This window comes from Symphodus melops, assembly GCF_947650265.1.
Source record: "Symphodus melops genome assembly, chromosome: 21".
Classification (NCBI taxonomy): Eukaryota; Metazoa; Chordata; class Actinopteri; order Labriformes; family Labridae; genus Symphodus; species Symphodus melops.
In genome coordinates this window covers 9,577,861-9,597,212 of record NC_136711.1, presented here as the reverse complement: position 1 = coordinate 9,597,212, position 19,352 = coordinate 9,577,861, and the positions used below count along the sequence as shown (strand labels likewise).

Below are 19,352 nucleotides of genomic sequence, written 5' to 3'. Positions count from 1 at the left end.
TTAGAATTAAATACACATCAAAAGGTAGCAGCACTAATATTTTCTGCAGAGAAACTACAGTTTTAAACCTGCAGTTGCTGATTTAAGCTTCTTTGAAACAATGAACTTGTGAATACAACACTGATATGGCATCTTTGAAAAGGTAACTGAAACCATTGCCTTGTCACAGATCCACCAGCTCTGTTTTTCTATCTAAATTCTCCTCTGCTTCATCTGCTAATGGCTGATGCTAATTTCTGCAAAATGCAAAACTATGATCATCTTGTACCTATTTACCGGCATCATTGATAAGGTATTAAGAAAATGTGGATTTTTGCTTTAATGTTTGGCTTTTTACCATGTTTCACTTTATTTGATAAAAAAGATATGATCATAGGAGGAAACAATCAACTATTAATTTTTCATGACTCACATGAATGTGTAATTAGTTTTGAGGCCTTTTTTTTCGTCCAATTTTAAACAATAGTTGATTTGCGTTAATCATAAATTAGCCATATGAAGAGCCAAAGGTTCAAATAAGGGTCCATGTCAGACAACAGAAGGACATGTGCTGCTGTTTGGTCACTAACATATCAATGTATTATAGTACACACTATGCTGTGTTCTCTTCTTCTTCCTACTCATTTACTTGCAGAACTGTATTACTTCTTCATTCAGAATCTTAAATAATATTGATTGTTAATGTTGGATATATGGCAATTTTAGCCTGTGTACAGCATTGCTCAGCATATTCTAAACCAAAAAGTTATAAAATATTTGAACTTACTCCTTCTTTCTTCTTTTTCTGTTCTTTAATCTGTGCAGCTGAACTTTCTGTGATAACGATAATCAGTTCTCCAATTCTGCATTCTTGTCACATACGTCAATTTGAGGAAGGATGTGATAGATCGCTCTTCTCTAACTCATTGTTTTTCAACTGACGTGTCGTCTGCAGTAATGATTTTCAAAAAAAGTTCGATTTTAGAGACCTACGATGTATAGAAAATACATCATAATCAGCAGCATTATTTTTTATTTCTTGTCTGATTCTCTTTTTCCTTCTTTTTTCTTTTTTACCCCATGTGTAAGTGCTGACAGCGGCTATTCATCTGCCTCTAAACCCTTTGCCCACGTGAGGGAGCTATTTACTTGAATCTTGCTTTTAGTGACGTGAAAGAAAAGATGCTGCATCATTTTTGTCTAAAACATTGAAATCCGCATTTATACACCGAGCACCAGATATTTGGTGATATCCATAGTGATATTTTTCCTTCCTTCAAACTGAAAATGAACTGTTGTGTTGTTGCCTTCAAAATTTAAATGAGTAAACATTTTTGATGGATTGTGTCCAAAATATGTAGTTTTAAAACCAGTTGGATTTTGGAAGATATGAAACAGAACGAGAAGCTTACAATCGTTGCTGGGTAGAGGGATATCTGGGTCAACTTGCTGAGGAAATACAGATGGATGGAGTAATAATGAAGTAAAACTAGTTTCCAAATGTTGGCTTGAATAACAACTACATTCTCAGAGTATTCTCAAAATGTATATATATTGTGTATTAATTTTGAAGACTGAAATCCCACTCTGTACTGCCTGGGAATGACAGATGACCTTTGCCTTTTTGTGTTATGTGTGAGGTTGGTGAAAGGGCCAAGGTACAAAGGACAGCCCAGTACTAAGTGCCCATCCTAGGGGGGACAGGTAGACCTAGGTTTCCTCTTTGTTTAGCTCCACCCTTAAGGCCCTGACCTTTGCAGGAGAGCTCCTGGATTCCCAAACAGAGGCGGGAATGACCTCACTGTTGGCCATTTACCTTAAGGAGCCACTTCACCTTTAGCATTGCCAACTGACCATGTCAGGACAGATCAAGAAGATTCAGGTAAAGCTGCCACTATCAATATTTTTACCCATTATGTAGACCCTTAGTGATGGTGATAGCATTTTGTTGTATGATTTGATCACAAACTATAAAAAATTGTCTTTTTTGGAAGGTCTTTTGTTCATCGTTGTTACAGTTTTTTTTCCTCTTCCTTGGAAACATTGAAAGAACCTGTTTTTGACTCTGTTTATTCAAAGAAATACAGTGTTTTATAATACATTTTTTTCATTAAGTGCAATGCAAACCAACATGACATCGTCCATTAAAGGCATTTACCATTTAAGAGATTTTACTTACATATATTGTAATTACATTATTTACAATCCATTCAAAGTGTTGTGGATCAACATTGTTGGAAAAGAATTGATTGTCCTAATGGTCCTGATGGACTTATAAATGCTGATGCATTTATGTAGATAGTCACATATAACAATCAAGGTCCATAGTGCATTTGTAGGACTTTTCTTTCAGATGTCTTTTATACTCTGTTTTGTCCTTTAAGGTGCAACATTTTTGAGGTTTTTCACATTATCTGTCAATAAGAGTTACAGTTTTCCTCAAGCCAGTGAAAATCAAAGGCATGCCAGTACAATTAAAAACTACTGCATTTAAATAAATCATTTTACAGTTCAGGTGTTGTGTTTAATTGTCTGTCGCTGTCAGAGGGCTTGGGGGACACTGGGCCTCTAATCGCTGTATGGATGGGGGTCTTTTGGGGGTTTTGGCTGAGGAAGGTATATCGGTGAACACTACTGAGCGACCGTCAGGGCAGAGCAGGACGCTGGAGTCTGCCTCACACTTTGTCGTTCTGCTTGGCCACAAGGCCTCAGCAGAATTAGGCCTCATGCCAAGACCGACTGGAGAAAGCACCTCTGTGTTCACCAGAGATGCCTGACTCATTTTGATCAGCATGTCTAACGACTGCTTACGACTCTCCAGCGAAGCCTTCATTGCCTTCCTCTCGCTCTCATTCTCCTCTTCTTCCTTTTTCTCTTCCAGCTCCTCATCCTCATCCTCTGTCTCTGTTATGTTGTCTTTAAGGCTAATGTCCTCTCTGATACTACGGTCAGCAACAGAATCAGTTGAGCTCTTCTTCACCGACAGGTCAAGAGGCCCGTCGCTCTGACGAGCAGTCCGCTCCAGTGCCTGGTGGATGTGGGAGAGCTCACTGCGAATTTTGCTCAAATGTTCCCAGAGGTGGCGTTGGGCAGGGAGGTCCTCTCTCTCTAGATGGGAGATTTTGCGTTCAGCCTCCTGGTACTCCTGCAATGCCTTGGAAAGATCACCAAGGAGAGTAGCCACTGACTGTGAAGCACCCTCCCCCATTGTCCGGGTAGCAGTTGAGTCCTTGCTGTTTGGTCCCCTGCTGGTGGACAGAGAGGATGTTTCACTGTTGGGACTGGTTGGAGCATCATTGTACCAAAGTTCAGAGGGTGGAGTCTGGAGCTGAGCATCCTGTAAACTAAGGGTGGGAAAATGTTAGGGCAAGTCCTTATTTAAAAATAATACATTTAGAGACTTTAAGTTCTTCTTCATAAAGCACAAAAAAAATATTTTATGACTCAAAACATAAAGAGCAGATATTTGTGATATTATTTACAGAGATTCAACATTAAATCCACACATGTATAAACACTTGCCAACAGTTTCAAGTTTAAACTTCAATATAACAGAACAAAATAAACAGTAGCAGATTCATTGGTCGACATCCTTTTAAACAACTGAAAAGGTGAATAAAGCGAAACAAACTTTAATGTCCTTAAAGTTCCATATAATTACAGATTATCTCATGACAGTTAAAGAGACAAAATGTACGCCACATGCTGCTTTTTTTCCCCTCTCATTACAATACCACCGAGTCAAAATAGAAATATTTACCTTCCAGGGAAAAGAAGTTTGTCTGCTGCCAGATTAAGAGTCGATGCAGTCTGAATATTCTTCAAAAGGTCCAAAGAGAAACCCATGGCCGGCTTCTTCTCCACAGGTGCCTCGTGGGTTCCCAGTGGGACCCCTGTCCTCTTTACACCCGAGCTTGCTTTACCTTCTTTGGCTGTAGCCTGCGATTTGTCCCCTGCCCTGTAGCCATGGTCTGCAGCCTCTTGTTGAGGTGAAACCCAGCCTGCCTGGCTGACTGCAGTGGTCCCTGGCCGCAAGGCAGGCACTTTCCATAGATTTACTTTCGGCTGGAAGCTTGACAGAGGGTTAATTTCTAGACTGTTTGTGGATGTTTTGAGGACTTTGCTGGAATCACCCTGACTGGCGCCTGCCCCGAATGTGTGCTCACAAAGGAAAGGGTAGTAGAGGCGAGGGGAAATAAGAGTTCTCTCAGCATGGGTGCCGGAGGTTGGGTGCATCAGCTGGGCGGCCGATGCGAGGAAGGGAAGCTGAGCAAGCTGTGCATGGGTCTGGGCGGCTACACTCGTTGCTGCTGCGGGAATAGCTGAGTTCATGTAGGAGAACAGGCTGGGACTGATGGGGTAGCCCACTCCAAGCATTGACAGGTTGAGTCCAGTGGGATCCTGGTAATCCACCAAGTTTTGCGGAGGAGGATAACAGGGTATTGAGGTATTCACTCGGGACTGAGCACCTTCAGCTTTAGCCTTAGTGTGGCTGGACGCTAACATCCGCCATTGCTCTGACAACAAGCCAGGAGCTGTTAAACACGTCTTGGACAGCTTATACTGTTTCAGCTGAGCTTCTACTTCTACCGAGCGCGCTCGTAACAGCTGATTCTCCAGGGATAGCATGTCAGCCATCAAAAACTCTGGCTCTGGTTGTTTGGTTTTCTTCGTCACACATTCTGTTGCATCTTCTCTGTGGTTTTCACCAGAGTTTTCTTTAGTCAACCTTGCAACCTCTACTCCCCCTCTTTGTTCTTTCTCCTCTTCATCTTCTGGTCCCTGGCTTTCCCTGTCCTCTCCCTCATCTTCCATCCTGCTCGGCCTTTGTCTCTCCTCACTCCCTATTACCTGCTCTAAACCCTCTTTCCCATTAGTGTGAATGCTGTGTGCTTGCTGAAAGGGCCGTAGCTGCTCTGGGTGCAGGATGTTGCCCTTTTTGTATGGCCAGTCTGACTCTATGAGCAAAGAAAGGGAATTCTTGCACAGGCTGTATTTCATATGGTTGTACAGATGAGACTTCTCCATGCAGGTGAAGGGGCACTGAAAACATTTGTAGTTGTAGGGTTTGCCCCATGGCCGGGGAATATAGTGAGGCTTTTTAGGCTTCCGCTCCTTGTGTTTGCTGGCGGACGTCACTTTACAAGCTTCGTCCTTGGACATGATTACTTCTTGGTTTTTAAGATGTGTGATATTGTTATAATGATATCAGTTGAAGAAGGATTCTTAGTTTATCCCTTTTTTTGCCAGGGTTCATTTCATCGGATGCAGAGTTTTCCTTGGTTTGGTATGTAGATGAAAGAGGGCATCTCTTGAAGCTGTGAACACAGAAGTTAAGTCAGGTCAACTTTACTGTATGTATATAGCATATTTTAAATAACCAAGGTGGACCACAGTGCTTTAGACAAGATAGTTCCATATTAAGATTGGAAAAAGGTAAAGCTGTTTTTGAAAATGAGGAAAAAAATCGTTAACAAATTCATAGAGAAAATGTTAAAAAAAAAAGATTAACATTTATATTTGTTAGGAATACAAAAGCACATCTTGTACAAAAGAAATGCTTACATTTCTGAGATATACGTGTGTGTGCACTTTAGGTTGCTCTATATCATCATCATGCACATACAGTATGTGTATCATATGAGCACATTCGTTGTCTGCCTAAGCTGCTTGTTGCCACTAACCTAACTGCAGGGAGGCCCAAGCTACTCCTTTCTCGCTGTACCTGCCACTACTAATTAGTTCCAGTGTAGCACCAGGCGCTAGCAGGGTCCAGGGCTGGGGGGCAAACAAGGCCGTCTCAGGGGACTGCACCTGTGCAGGGGGCCTTCAAAACACTTACAGGCCTGCTTGGGTTTGCGGCTGGACCCTCGGAGGCCGACTACAGGCACAACGGAGGCCAGGCTGTGGGTTGCATAGAGGAGTCTGGGGTTTGAGGCCTGGTTCCTAATGAGAGCCTGGCGTCATGCCTAAAGGGCGTCATTAGTGCCTGGACTGGGATCTGGGTCAGGACATGGTGCAGAAGTTCAACTGCTATCCTGAACTCTGTCTCGTCTTTGTACTTCTGCATTAAGAGTTTGGTTATATTATAGTTCATGATTAGAATTACCTTCTTTTTAATGTATTATGTCTAACACTATTGTAGTTGTCCAACATTTATTATTTTTTCTTGTACAGTTTCTGTACAGAGTTCAAGTAATTCTTTCCTGTTTGATTTATTTATCTATTTCTATTATCAATTGCTCACTGTCTGAACATTTTTTTATCTTTCTGTTTTTTTTCATCCTAAATTTTACATTCAAGTAAGGGCATAGGTTTAATTAATGAGCTTTCTTTTCTAGTCCCCTAAAGTAAATTTAAGCAACAGACACTTATGTGTTTTTTTCAGCTGTTCAATTACAGAAACTTTGTGATCTTCTAAGACTTAAAGCCAGGCCGTCGGGTGAACCCTGCAGTGAAAGAAGATGTGAGATGAAGTGCGCTCCTCAATTTGAAACACTCTGCTTTGAGGGCTTTTATTTTGTCTTTCTTTACCCCAGGTTATTCACAGATGAAAGTCTGTGGGATGTTTGGGGTCTATGCTGAAGGAAAAAAACTACACTCATCCAAAGTCTGTTCATGATAGTTTTGAGATAAAGGCCAGGGAACGAAAACACAGGTGATGGATGGCCGGTTATACTGCGAAACAACAGACAACCTCATCTATAAAAGCCAGCATGAAAAGTGAAGATGAAAGACATGGTGAGTCTAACACAGACTGGCAGGCTGTTGCAAACTGCCCTCCCAATTGGACCCTCAGAATTGGCTCGCTTAGTGGCCGTCCATTTGATTGGTTCACTTGTCCGCCTCGGGGCTCTGACCTCGGTTTTGAGCTTATAATGGAGCCTAACAGCTGCTGCTACGATCCAATCAATAAAAATCATTTTTACAGTAGTTTTTTTTCCTCTCCTGGCCACTGCTATCTGCTCTGCTCTCCACTGACTTTGCACTTACACCCCCCTGTTGCCCCATATCCAAACCCTGCGGTCTTGTTTTAAGCTTTTAGGACTGCTGATCAAACAAGCCAAAACGCTTGAACGTCTATTGTTGCAATTAAGTAGGTTCACCACACTAAAAGCTTTGACAAGTTACAGGCAACAGCAGCCGCACCGTTGACAGCTCTATGGGACCGCCTGGTAGTACAGTAATATACACTGTGGAAAAATGTTCTGTAGCTTTTATGTTATTTCAACATATTTGATTTAGAGACTGTACCTTGGATTGTTGTCAAGATGACGAGTGGTTATCTGAAAAAGAGGAAGTAGAGTAGACATTCAATGTCATTGTCTTGTTTATAATTTGTTTTTATAAAGAATTATAATCAAACAAATTGTAAGACATTTGCACATATTCTTCAATCTCTATTTATATTTCAAACAATAAAAAACCTATAAAAAAAACAAGCTCTCTACAAACAACATTTTAAATTAGTTGAATTGTATGAATAAACAGGGAGAAAAGCGTTTTAAATGCAGATATGCTGATAAATGAATTCAAGAGTTTTCCAAACTTGGTCACAGACAATGCTTCAGAAATAATTTTATAAGGCATGTGTAGAAGAAATGGCAATAAAAAGTAACTCAAAAACTGCTGTCATGGAAAACAAACAAACAACATTTCTAAGATTTTGGGACAATATTTAGCCTCACAAATAAAACTAAACAAATTGAAAGTAAAATGTTACAAAAACTTCAAAATAAAAGACGTGCATTTTGAAAATAAAAGCCTTTTTTATTTGCTTCCAAATACATCATGCACAGCAGGCCTTTTTTTAAATGTACTTTTTAAATAATCCCCTAATTGAGACAAAACTAACCTCCCTGCATGCAATGCCACATTCAAGGAAAAGTAGAGATAAAATATATTCACTTTACCTCTGAGCGTCCCGGTGTGTGTGTGTGTCTGTCTCTCTCTGCAGCGGCTCTGAGGATCAGTGCGTCCCGCTCAAACAGAAGCACAGCAGCGACTGTGCACATATATATTGACTGGGAGCATTGCCCGGAGGCGTTACAATACAGCCCCCCCCCCCCCCCTCCTCCCTCTCTCCCTCTCTGGATTGTCAAACGGGGTCTCCACCTTGGAGCCAAGATGCAGAATAATAATTTACACTACAATAAAGGCAGAGGTATATGATGAGGGCTACGGAGGGCAACAGGGACATTTATTCAAGTTATTCACTCTGCTGTGAGGTCAAGTGCTTAATTCTCTGTTTATCTGCAGCCTCATGTGAGAATTAGAGGTGATCTATTTCACTTTCATTCAATGTTTTCATATGCATTTTATTCTTGTATCTGTTGCTGAAAGCTTTATTTAAAAAAAGGCTCAGCTATAAATGACAGAATTTCAAAGCTCTTTTTCAAAAACTGTCAAATGTCAAATTTTTTAGATTTTCAGTCATTTTTATTTGTCATGGGAAAATTGAAAAGGGAAAAAATGGAGTCATGATGAAAACTTTATGAAAATGAGAAAAACGTCAAATGTTTGACTGTTTTTTATATTGGAAATAGAAATAATTAAATGTGACTGTTAAGATGTCAGTGTATACTTATTTAATTCTAAGTTATACTCTCTGTTGTTCTGTTAATAACAAACTACTTTAAAATAACTTTTTCCTTTCATATCCTAATAAAGAAAAAAGAAACTTGCTCTTGAAGGTTGTGATTATTTTAATAACTGCACACTGGAAATAATGTTCCTACTCAAAGTAAAGGAGCCCTGTGCATTAATCACAATCAGCTCCATGAATTTGTGTTTGCACCTGGATGCTTGATGATTGATGTTGCGGTATGGTCTCTCTCTACTTAAACTTCATCATATGAAGTTTATCATTTTTTGAAGGGATGGAGAGTGGGCTGGTGATAGCAGTATCGTAGTAGTAGGACATTTGATTGATTACTGCATGAGCTGTCATCTCACATCCACGGGCAATGACTGACATATGTTTCCTGAGAGTTATTTACTTTTTCTTCTGATGCACTTGACCTTCCATTATCTACCCCCTTTTTCTTCAACTTATGTTCCCACTTATGCTTAAATGACTCCCACTTCCATTATCTTTGTCTTAATTCTACCCTAACTTCTCAATGTTCAGTTTCTCCTCTTCTTTCTTTCCCCCTTTTCGCTCCCTCCATCCCTGACTCTCTTCGCCTGTAGCGAGCTCAGGGTCATCTCCAGGTTCTTCGTTTCCCTCCTCTGGCAGGGTGGGAAGCATGCATGCAAGCCCCTTTGAGAAATGTCAGTGTCCGTGTGCTGGGAAAGTCGGGGGCCCTTCACGAGCCATCAGAGCTGCTGTCACGTCGAGGCGGCCAAATGGAGACTGACAGGCCGCTCCAACGAGCCTAACCATCTGTACCAAATGTGACAGCAGGGGAAAGAGGATGTCTGGTAAATCAGGAAGAACGACAGGAGCACACTGTGACAATGAGGAGGAAGAAGCGGAGAAGCAGGAGAAAGATCCTGCTCTTCTTAAAGTGTGGGCTCAAGGGAGACGTAAGTTATTATTTTTTTCTAAGGGAGTAAAAGACTGTTTCTCTCCAACTGCAGACACTGTGTCAGTTTTAAGTTTATGAAGTGAGTCTAATTTCTTTAGTCTCTTTTTTCTGATTCACACATCTGTCGTGGATTAGGATGGACTGCAAGATATCCATTTTTTTTAACCTGCATTTGGATAAGTCTTCTTGATTGGACCCAAAAAAAAGTTCTTTCCTGCATCAAAATACTTAATTCTGCCAAAGAAATGTTGGGCCAATCCTTTGACAGTTTTTCCACCCTGTTATGATGACAAAACCAAATAACACTGATCATTGAACAATTATAATGTTCAAAAATGTTTTAGAGCCAGTCTATAAAAAAAAGTGCTCCGATGAGGCCATTCGATTTTCATTGACGCAACTAGTTACACCTCACTGACTGACGGCATACCTCATTTAATTGAGTCAAGATTTTGTGAAAAGGCATTGATGTTGGCAGTATTGTATGCAGGGGGATATTACACAAGGCATTGATTGGCCTCAGTCTGTGATTGATTTTTATTCTGTCTCTTTTTTTTGTTTTTTGTTTTTTTAAAGGAAGAACACAAGTACTGCCTGAAGTGTGTGTGCTAAATATATGAAAGTGATGTAAACTACAGGTATAAACCTCAGTGTTTACTTTCAGTATGGAAAAGTAGGAACGTGAGGAAACGGAGACTTGCAGTGTGAGCGCAGAACTCTCCTGGCGAGTTTTGAGAGTTAAGGGTCCTTATGGAGTAGCATCTGGGGCGGCTGACAGGAGCACTCTATTACCACTCAGAGAAAGGAACCCGAGGGCTGCAACAACACCGCTACCAGGGAGATCCAGCTGTGCAGATGCCTCCAAACACAAACACACACATCGACACACAAATCAAAAGCCATGCAGATTAAGAAAACATCTTCACACATGCTCAAACAAAATCCAACAGGATGAACTTTGCAGTTTGATAGAAATGTATTCAAATGGAAGGAAGATGGGTGACTAAAATACGGACCACTCACCCAGGTTGAGTCTTCTTTCCACTGCCTGAGTTTTAGGCCAGAGGTGGAATAGCTAACTGCTCCTCTCTTAGTCTGCGCTGCTGGGCACATTAACTAAACTCATATCGCTCTCAGCCACTATTAATTATTCACAACATGCTTCCTCTCTTTCCTTCTTTCTCCCATTTTCAAAGGAGAAAAACTCCAACAACTATTTCCAGCTTTACTAACATGCTTTACTTGAAGTGTGTATAAAAACTTCTAATTTTCACATTAACATTAAAAAAATATTCTGTATCATGCTAATAACTATATTACATCATTGTTGCAGTAATACAGTCAGTACACACTTAGGCTGCTCCATGTATAATTGAAAATGTTCACAGCTTTGGAGCACAAACGAAAAATGTAACAGCTCAACATCATATTGCTTTTGATTTATTTCCGCGGGATAAATAAAAAGGTGTACACCATTCACATTTAATGCTGAAGATGAACGTGTTAATTGTGTGTTCTGCAGTAATTGTTAACAAGTCGTTAACCTTACTTTCACTTTCAATGAGCAGCCATTAAAACGGCATCTAACAACTTAGCAAAAGCCATTTCTTTCGAAGGTAGTTCTGATCTTTTAAGCAGTCAGACCCACTTTCTACGTTCTGACAACAGACACATGTCCTTTTCAGAGGTGAATTGCCCCCACAGTATGTCAGTGATCAGTGCTGGGGGCGCACTATGAGACATTTTCAGCTTCATACTTAAATGAGCATACACAATTATACAGAAGAGGGCTAGATATATACTGGCTGTTTTCCAAAGTGAAAATACAGCCTTCAATGTGAGCTGGGATGATATCTGAAAAGGGCAGATGTGAACAGTCAGTCATGACTGAAGCAATGGCTCGTCGGATTTTTCTCTGCAGATATCTATGCCCTTCTCTGACTCTTAACACAGAGTAGGGATCAGACTTTGAGGCAGATCAGTAGTTTAGAGGGGTTACAATAAGCCTGTCAGAAGCATTCATTTGGAAAGGGATGCAGCTGATACCTCAGATTCACTGTTCATCATTCATACCGAGTGTGAGGAGAGGTGGAGTTCACACCCGTGACTCTGCTGCGGGTCAATGATAGAAACCAGCTGGTGCCTCGGATGCCCGCGTTTCCAATAATCGTTTCAGTCTTCGCCCATTTCTACCAGCTGCCCCCAAACACACCCGCAGGAGGTGGGCTCTCTTTGCCAGGGCACCTGTGGGTGTCACCTGATGGGGGAAAAGCAAGTGGAAATGAAAGGAAGCAGCCGAGTCTGTCAGAGTGCATCAGGACCGCTGTCCATCACAGCGCTGACCTTCAGGGTGTGTACAGGGCGTGTGCATGTGTAAGTCTATCAACAACTGAACCAGTGTGTGTTTGTGTGTGTGTAAGTATGTGCATATTAAGTCACTGACCCACAGGGACTGTGTGCATATGTTTGTTCATCAATCCAGGGTGTGTGAGACCATGTGTGTGCATTAGCGCCTTGATCCCAGTGAGTGAGTGTGTCTGTAAACGCATAGACCTTGAGGGTGTGTGTGTATTTGTGTGTGTGTGTGTTTGTGGGAGACACAGTCTATCTAAGCGCAGTGATCTGTATCAGATAGCTGCAGTAGCTGGTGGGTCATTGACAACCCTCAACTCAAGAACTCCTTTACAAGTATTACTGTTCAAGTTCTGACCTTAGCTAATACGATGTATTTAAGCCAGGACTTAAATTCAGTACTTTAGGTCATGACCTTACCCTGTACTTTAGGTCATGACCTTACCCTGTACTTTAGGTCATGACCTTACCCTGTACTTTAGGTCATGACCTTAACCTGTGCTGTCTGTTTTAGGCCTTACCGAGTGCTCTCTCTTAAAGTACTGAACTTATATGTGGTCTGTTGCACCAGCTGTAAGATCGGTCTTAAATTATGATGTCAAAGCTGAACTAAATCCAATGTTGAAACTAGTTGAGTTCTAACTTATGCTTTCATTGCTTGGTTGTACCATGGGGAAGTTCATCTTAACTAGTGCACAGTGTGTTACAGTGCTGCATCTGGAGCCTTAAAAAAGAACAGACTAACAGCTACAAGGTAATTTACATGGTAATCTACTCTATAATTCGGCAACAGGAATTATTTTAAGTAATTGGAAAAAAAAGTTTGAGTATAAATCATGTCTATAGGATGTAATTTAATACACAGAACACACCAAACAGCTCATTGTTTAACACGCAGCTCCTCCTCATATTCAAAGTCATCCCACCTCTGAAAACAAGCTTTACAGGACTCTACACCTACTATGAGCAAGGTGTAAGAGTCAATACGTTATAGCTTATGTCTACACTGAAATTATTTCAGCTGGTGCAACCCAGTGCTGTAACTATAAGCTTTAACTGGAACCCAGTACCTTTAACTTCGTACCCGACCTGTCTCTTTAAACTTTTTTTTTTTTTTTTTACTTTATCTTTTCAGGGTGCGTCTTTACCCAGTTCTGTCTTTTAAGACCATGACCCAACCAAGAATTGTCCCCTTTATGTGCAGGCCTTATATCGTCTTTTTTAGTTCTGATTATTAAAGATGTCTGACTAAACCAATGAGGTCTTCGGCATTCTAATAAATTCCCAGAGAAGAGGGTATCTTTACAAACATGCTCACAATCTGAATGGTGCACATGTACACATGTGTTGGGACTGTAGTACCAGCACTTCATCTTGCAGGGATGGGAGCTTTTATTCCCTCAGCAACAGGACTCAACACACTCTGGGGACCAAGGACAAGAGGATGGTGTCAGTCAGTTTCCCAGCTGCAGCCAGCCCCCCAGAATCTCCCCTGAGCCACACCTCCCCCATTCTTCACCATCTCTAGATTTGACCAAGGATGGGTGTGGGGGTGTGGGAAGCAGCAGAGGGAGAGAGATAGAGAGAGAGCGAGAGATGCTGCTCTGTGCTGCGAACTCCGGGAGGACGGCTGTTCTGCTCTGGCTGTCCAAGCGGGAGGAATTGAGGGAGACAGGGACCAAAGCCCGTCAGCTCCATCCCTTAGGGTGCCTCGGCCTCCCAACTACAAGTCCATGTTTTAGCAAACCATATGTTCACCCTCTCCCAACCCAACCCCCCTCCCCTCCACCCAGTTAGCAAATAAACAAGTCAGGAAGCCATAGCTAGAGGGAAGTCTTGTTTCCCTCTCACTGGCTGTCGTCCTCGTGTATCATCACTGCTGCTTGCAGATTCCGTCTTCTCACATCCAACAATTTGGAGCTAAGACACAGAGTGGATGGGTGATGGAGAATGGGTTATCAAAGACCATTACTTCACAAGTATGCTGATTTTTAAACACAGAAAAGAGAAATGCAAATCCAAGGGTAAAGTCTGAACGGCCCTGGAGCAGGTCAAAAGTTCCATCAGTAGACCCGTTTTCATGCTCTGTCTTAAAACTGCATTAAATGTTTCCCTTTGAATCACTCTTAATTCAAATATGTTATGTACAATAGTCAACTCTATATTAATTACCTTACTTTGACCATTCATTAATAAAAGTTTAATTGACATAACCACTGATTTTTTTTCTGGCCATAACCAAACCATATTGCATTGAATACAAGGAAAAGTCACAATGTGGAGCCTGCGGCCACGGATGCAGATCTGGGATGGTGTACAGTAATGCTTTCAGCTAAATGCTAATGTTAACACACCACCATGCTAACAGTATCACACATACATCCAGTTTCTCACAACTTCTGTTTCGGCACACTTACATTTGCTAACAAGCAATTTACAATTTCAGCCTGGTGCAAAATGTTTGTGGTGCAGGAGTCTGATTATAAACCAAAATATTGGATGATCTATATTGAAAGAGTATAGACTATATAAGACTTCTAAATAAGTAAAAAATAAACATGCTGGTTGGTTCTTCCAATTTAACGAAGAGTAAGGTTTTTACCTGCTCTTTTGTAAATGGTCTGTCATTGTTGTACCACGATTAATTGCTAAATATGAATTTTTAAAAAGAAATGTCTGAAAATTGTTAGGGGTAAGATTAAGACATTAACTCGACATCTTAAAAAGGAACTTATTGCCAATCAAAAACTTAATGAAAAAAGCAAAAAGTGTTGTACAAGAGTGGTACAAAAGTTAAAGGTTTTATGTCATAAGGTCAACTTTGCTGTTTAGGGGATCTTCCAATTTCAAAGATGCAGCAGTGTCACAGCAGAGGCTTATCCATGGTGCACCTAAAGGGATTAAGTAGTTAACACACGCTATTTTATCTTAAGCAAAGACTAAGACAAACTGTCCATACATTATTGTCATCCTACTGCTAACATGCCTACAATTGCTGAACTCAGCTCCATGCTCTAAAATCAAACACTTTTGGTAGACAAATCAAACCAACATAAGAACAAAGTTGCTCTTTCTGGTGGTTATTCGTAAAATAAAAACATTTTGATGAAATGTGAAACAAGTTGTCTGCTTGAGTTTTCCAGGGGGTGAATGAAAGACGGTCACAAACAGATGGGCAGCTTGTGTACAAGGTCCATGGAGCCAGTCAGTCCTCCCTTTGGGCAGAGAAATTTCCCAGAGATGGACAGCTGTGCCCAGGGCAGGGCATCCAGGAAGTGAAATCACACACAGTATTTATGGCTCCCTTAGGGTGTAGCGACTCAGTGACCTGGCCATACAGCAGCACACAGACAGACAGTCCAAAGTTTTTCACAAGGTCAGACAACATCCAACATTCATCAGAGTTTGAGGTAGCAGAATATGATAGAAGTACAAGAACTGTTTGGACAGATCTGAGTGACTATTTTCTTATATTTTCCACTAAAATTATTTGACTATATGAAGGTTTGGTGACCTTTCTTTTATTCACCATATTTCAGTTTATCCACCACAACTCTGACTGTGATTAAATGGTAAAATGGACTCGAACTTATATAACGTTTTTCTAGATATCTGATTACTCAAAGTGCATGTCACACCTGCCCAGTAGTTGCTATGTAGGGAGACCCACTAAAGTAATCCCATACGCAATAATATGCCGTCAGTAAAGAAACGGGAGCAATTTGGGGTGAAGTGTCTTGACAAAGGTCACATCAGACATTTTGTTGCAGCAGCTGGGGGTCGACTCTACCACTGAGCCACATACAGTATAATCTGAATTCAACTTTAATTGTATAGAACCTTTTCTCTTATGGACACGGCAACAGGACAGATACAGACAGTAAACAAGGTTTGCAATAGGAATCGAACCAGAGGCATTCCTCTTACTTGATTTATATTTATTAGAGTGCACCATTGATTCAAATGCAGCTGATAATGCTTTACAGGATAATAAAACACAGAGCCAGAATTATCCGAGGATAGCAACAGAAAGAAAGGGGAAGTATATAAACTATAAACAGCAAAGAGACATTCTTAATAACGCATAGAATATACTTTATTGTTAGCCACCTATAAATAACCTTTGTTATGTAAACATATGTCTTTGTAAAATCTTACACAATCCATGACATTAACCTTATCCAATGTTGCAGTAATTGAAATTAGATTCAACTCTGAACAATCCTGGATCATCTTGTGGAATTTATGACATCCTGATCATATTTTTTTTTATAGATTTTGCCCTCATTGATTTTGTGAGGGGCTTGGTAGCTGCCATACACACACAAACACGGACACACACACAGTGACATGACAGCCTGTCTCGCTGACTGGTCCATTGAGTCATCAATGACCTTCCATGAGATTGGAGTTGCCAGGCCAATTGACCAAATCACTGATCTTTAAAAGCAGCTCTGCGGGCAGGAGGGAAGTCGACTATGACCCCCTCCCTCTCCAACTTGACTAAACACACACACACACACACACACACACACACACACACACACACACTCACACTCACTCACTCACACTATCCACCTCACTCTCTAATCAAGGAGCAGGCAGGCAGGATTCCGGGTCGCCGCAGCGACACTAACGAGAGGCGACAGCTCCTCAGCGCTTGGGGCAACGACCAGCTCGGCTGTCGAGACCGCGGAGAGAGTCCGCCAGGCACGCACTGAGGCAAGGTTTGCTGTTTTGGTAGAAGGAGAGATGGAAGGGGAGGAGGGGGGGGTGAGCTGGTGGTGTAGATACGTGGGGAGTTGATGAGAAAGAACGAACTGATACACATTGATTTCCTGTTTTCGAACCAGTAACTCACTCACTCACTCATCATCTTCAAATTCACATATTTACTTAATTTTTGACTGGAGAGAACGCACGAACACAAGCAGGGTTAGCAACACACAAAATCTAAACTGACGCACACCCTCACCAAGCCTTCCAGCCCTGGGGCCTACTTGCAGAGTGCTGTTGCCCCCTCCCCTCCTGTACTGCTCCACTCACACACACACCCTCCCCTCCTCATCCTCCATCTCCTCTACAACACAGTTTAACTTCTGTCATTAAGATGAAGCCAGCGAGTCAGTGGAGGAGCGGCGAGAGGATGTGACAGGCTGGTAATGGACAGGACAAAGAGGAGATTTATGAAGTATTAGTAAACCTTAATAATTCACTAAACGAAAGACCCCCGGAGTCCCCCCTGTCTCTGGTTCTCATCCTCACCCTCACCCTTACGTCCCCTGGATCTCTCTCTGCCTCACTGTCACAGTGCCTGTTAAAAGACAAAATCAAAGACAGGACTGCAAAAACTGGCAGTTTTACTTTTCTGTTTACACTGTGTTATAAAAAGTCAGTCGACAGAAAGTCTAAAATCTGAATAAGTAAGTCTAATAGGGTGTGTACTGAATTAAGTATGAATGTGAACTGAATGAGTTCTGACAGTAGTTTAGAAATCAATTCCTGACCAAGTGCCTTTAGTGATTCAAACAGATGGACATGTTTCAGATATATGGATGTCTAAGTGATCATTTTGAGTTTTTGTTTGATTAAATTTTTCAATTACAATTATTGAAGTATGTTCAGAAAACTGTCTCCCTGTCGGACAGCATTATGTCACATCAGCACAATGATGATAAAAGTCAAAGCATCTCTAAAAGAGGCTTTGATATGAGTCCTGAAACGCTTCTTCATTTATATATTTACATTTGATTAAACAAGAATGAAGGGTTTACCAGCCACACTAATGCCTTTGTTGATATATAAATGTCCAAATGACAATAATGGCAGAAATGTTTGACTCATAATGTGAGCATCATCAGAAGCAATTGTGGATTGCCATGACAAGTTGATTGAGTGCTTTCCATCCTCGAGCCTCTTGTTTAAAGACTCTGAGACACCAAGAAGACAGCAAAGAACGAGTGGTGAGGAAGGCCCACGGTGAGATTGTCTCGCCTCACCTCATGACGCCTAAAAGTTACACTTGCAATACACCAGAAAGAGCACAGCCGATGGCCAACCACTAGGAAGTTCTACGGATGCGTAAGAGGAAATATCTCTACCTGCCAGCAGGCAGCGGTAGTCTGTTGTTATGATACAAGAAGAAGATTTTCACACCTAGTCGAGAATAATGTCTGATAAAAAGTCAAAAATGGCACTGGCATTGTCACAAAGCACAAATAATGAATGTAATGATAATGAAATAAGGAGGAAACAGTGACAGGCTCATGGAGCTTTCCCGAACCTGTGTCGAGAGCTGTACTTAAATAAAACCTCTGGACTGATTCCTCTTACCAACCGCTCTGATGTCGAATTGGCTGAAAAAAGGCAGAGGGGGGCCATTGGGTAGCGGCAGAACTGGACACATTGCAAAAACTAGGGCGATGTCCTCCTTGGTGTGTCAGAGCCCAAAGACCCTAACCTTCACCTGCTTTCTATAGCAAACAAAAGAAGAACACACACTACCCTCTCAAATTGTTCCACCTTCCACCTCCAGTTAACTATGGTCAGAGTTTAGCAGGTCTCCTACAGTCAGAGAGGCAGCCTAAAGGGAAACACACAAACACAGATCAGCTTTGTCCATCCCAGCTGCTCCACAACGGGTGCATCATCAAACAAACAGCGTGGAGTTAATTCCATCTCTGTGACGACTGCAGTCATGGCTGTGAGTGGCAGGCGCAGTCATTAGATCCCTCGATACCCCCACTGGCTGCTCTTTTCGCCCTCTTTTGTGTGTGTGTGTGTGTGTGTGTGTGTGTGTGTGTGTGATTGTGCTAGTGGAGCAGTGACGGGTGTCAGCACTGAGGCCTAGTCCAGTCTGCCGTGGCCTTGGTGTGACAGCACGGCCACCCCTGACCCCCTCTCTCTAGCCTGTATCGCCTCGAGAGACGTGGAGTGTGATGGGGACTGGCACCGCAGGGGCCTCCCTGGCTGGTGCCTTTGCTGGTGGTCTCTGTGGCCTATTAGTGTCTCGCTATGGGCCTGTCAGACTGACAAAACAGGGGCCTGTCAAATTAAGTAGGGGCTGAATATCGGAGATATGTATTCAAACGCACCAAGGGGAGATGGTTGGGGGGGGGGGGGGTGAAGAGAACCAGGATGAGGAAAACACCGGTGCTAATTTCGACACTAAGTGAGAGTGACAGGTGGAGAGCTGATCGGATTGAGAGGACAGAGAGAGAGAGAGAGAGGGGGGAAGTAACAGTAGTTGATAATGGTCGCGTGGTTGTCCTGAGGAGACTTGTTAAGGGCCGGTGAAGACAGAAACAGACAGCTACCATTCCCAGGGATCTGAACACAGGTAAACTGCTCCAAGTTTGTCCCAAACAGCTTGGAGTAACAGCACTTTACGTTTAATGAGATCATACTGAGGGGATGTGTGTGTGCAGGTGTGTGTATACGCTCCAATGAAGCATCGAAACCACAAAGCATTTTCTGGAAAAATATTTCCTG

The 19,352-nt window shown here is 41.9% G+C and overlaps 1 protein-coding gene across 1 annotated transcript; it reads right to left on the bottom strand.

The window, feature by feature from the left end:
- Positions 1-2,124: 2,124 nt before the first annotated feature.
- On the bottom strand, positions 2,125-7,944 carry prr35 (proline rich 35). The gene is made up of 4 exons (XM_079372252.1): positions 7,893-7,944; positions 7,234-7,265; positions 3,740-5,297; positions 2,125-3,323 (listed from the first exon to the last, which is right to left on the bottom strand). The coding sequence occupies exons 3-4, from the start codon at positions 5,140-5,142 to the stop codon at positions 2,504-2,506; spliced, it is 2,223 nt and encodes a 740-aa protein (XP_079228378.1). The 5' UTR covers positions 5,143-5,297; positions 7,234-7,265; positions 7,893-7,944; the 3' UTR covers positions 2,125-2,503.
- Between the last annotated feature and the right edge of the window lie 11,408 nt (positions 7,945-19,352).

Bases quoted from the DNA above. Each gene is read 5' to 3' on its own strand.
- prr35 (XM_079372252.1), bottom strand. From the start codon at position 5,142: ATGTCCAAGGACGAAGCTTGTAAAGTGACGTCCGCCAGCAAACACAAG. The intron at 3,324-3,739 runs GTAAATATTTCT...TCCCACCCTTAG, and splicing joins AAACTTCTTTTCCCTGGAAG to TTTACAGGATGCTCAGCTCC.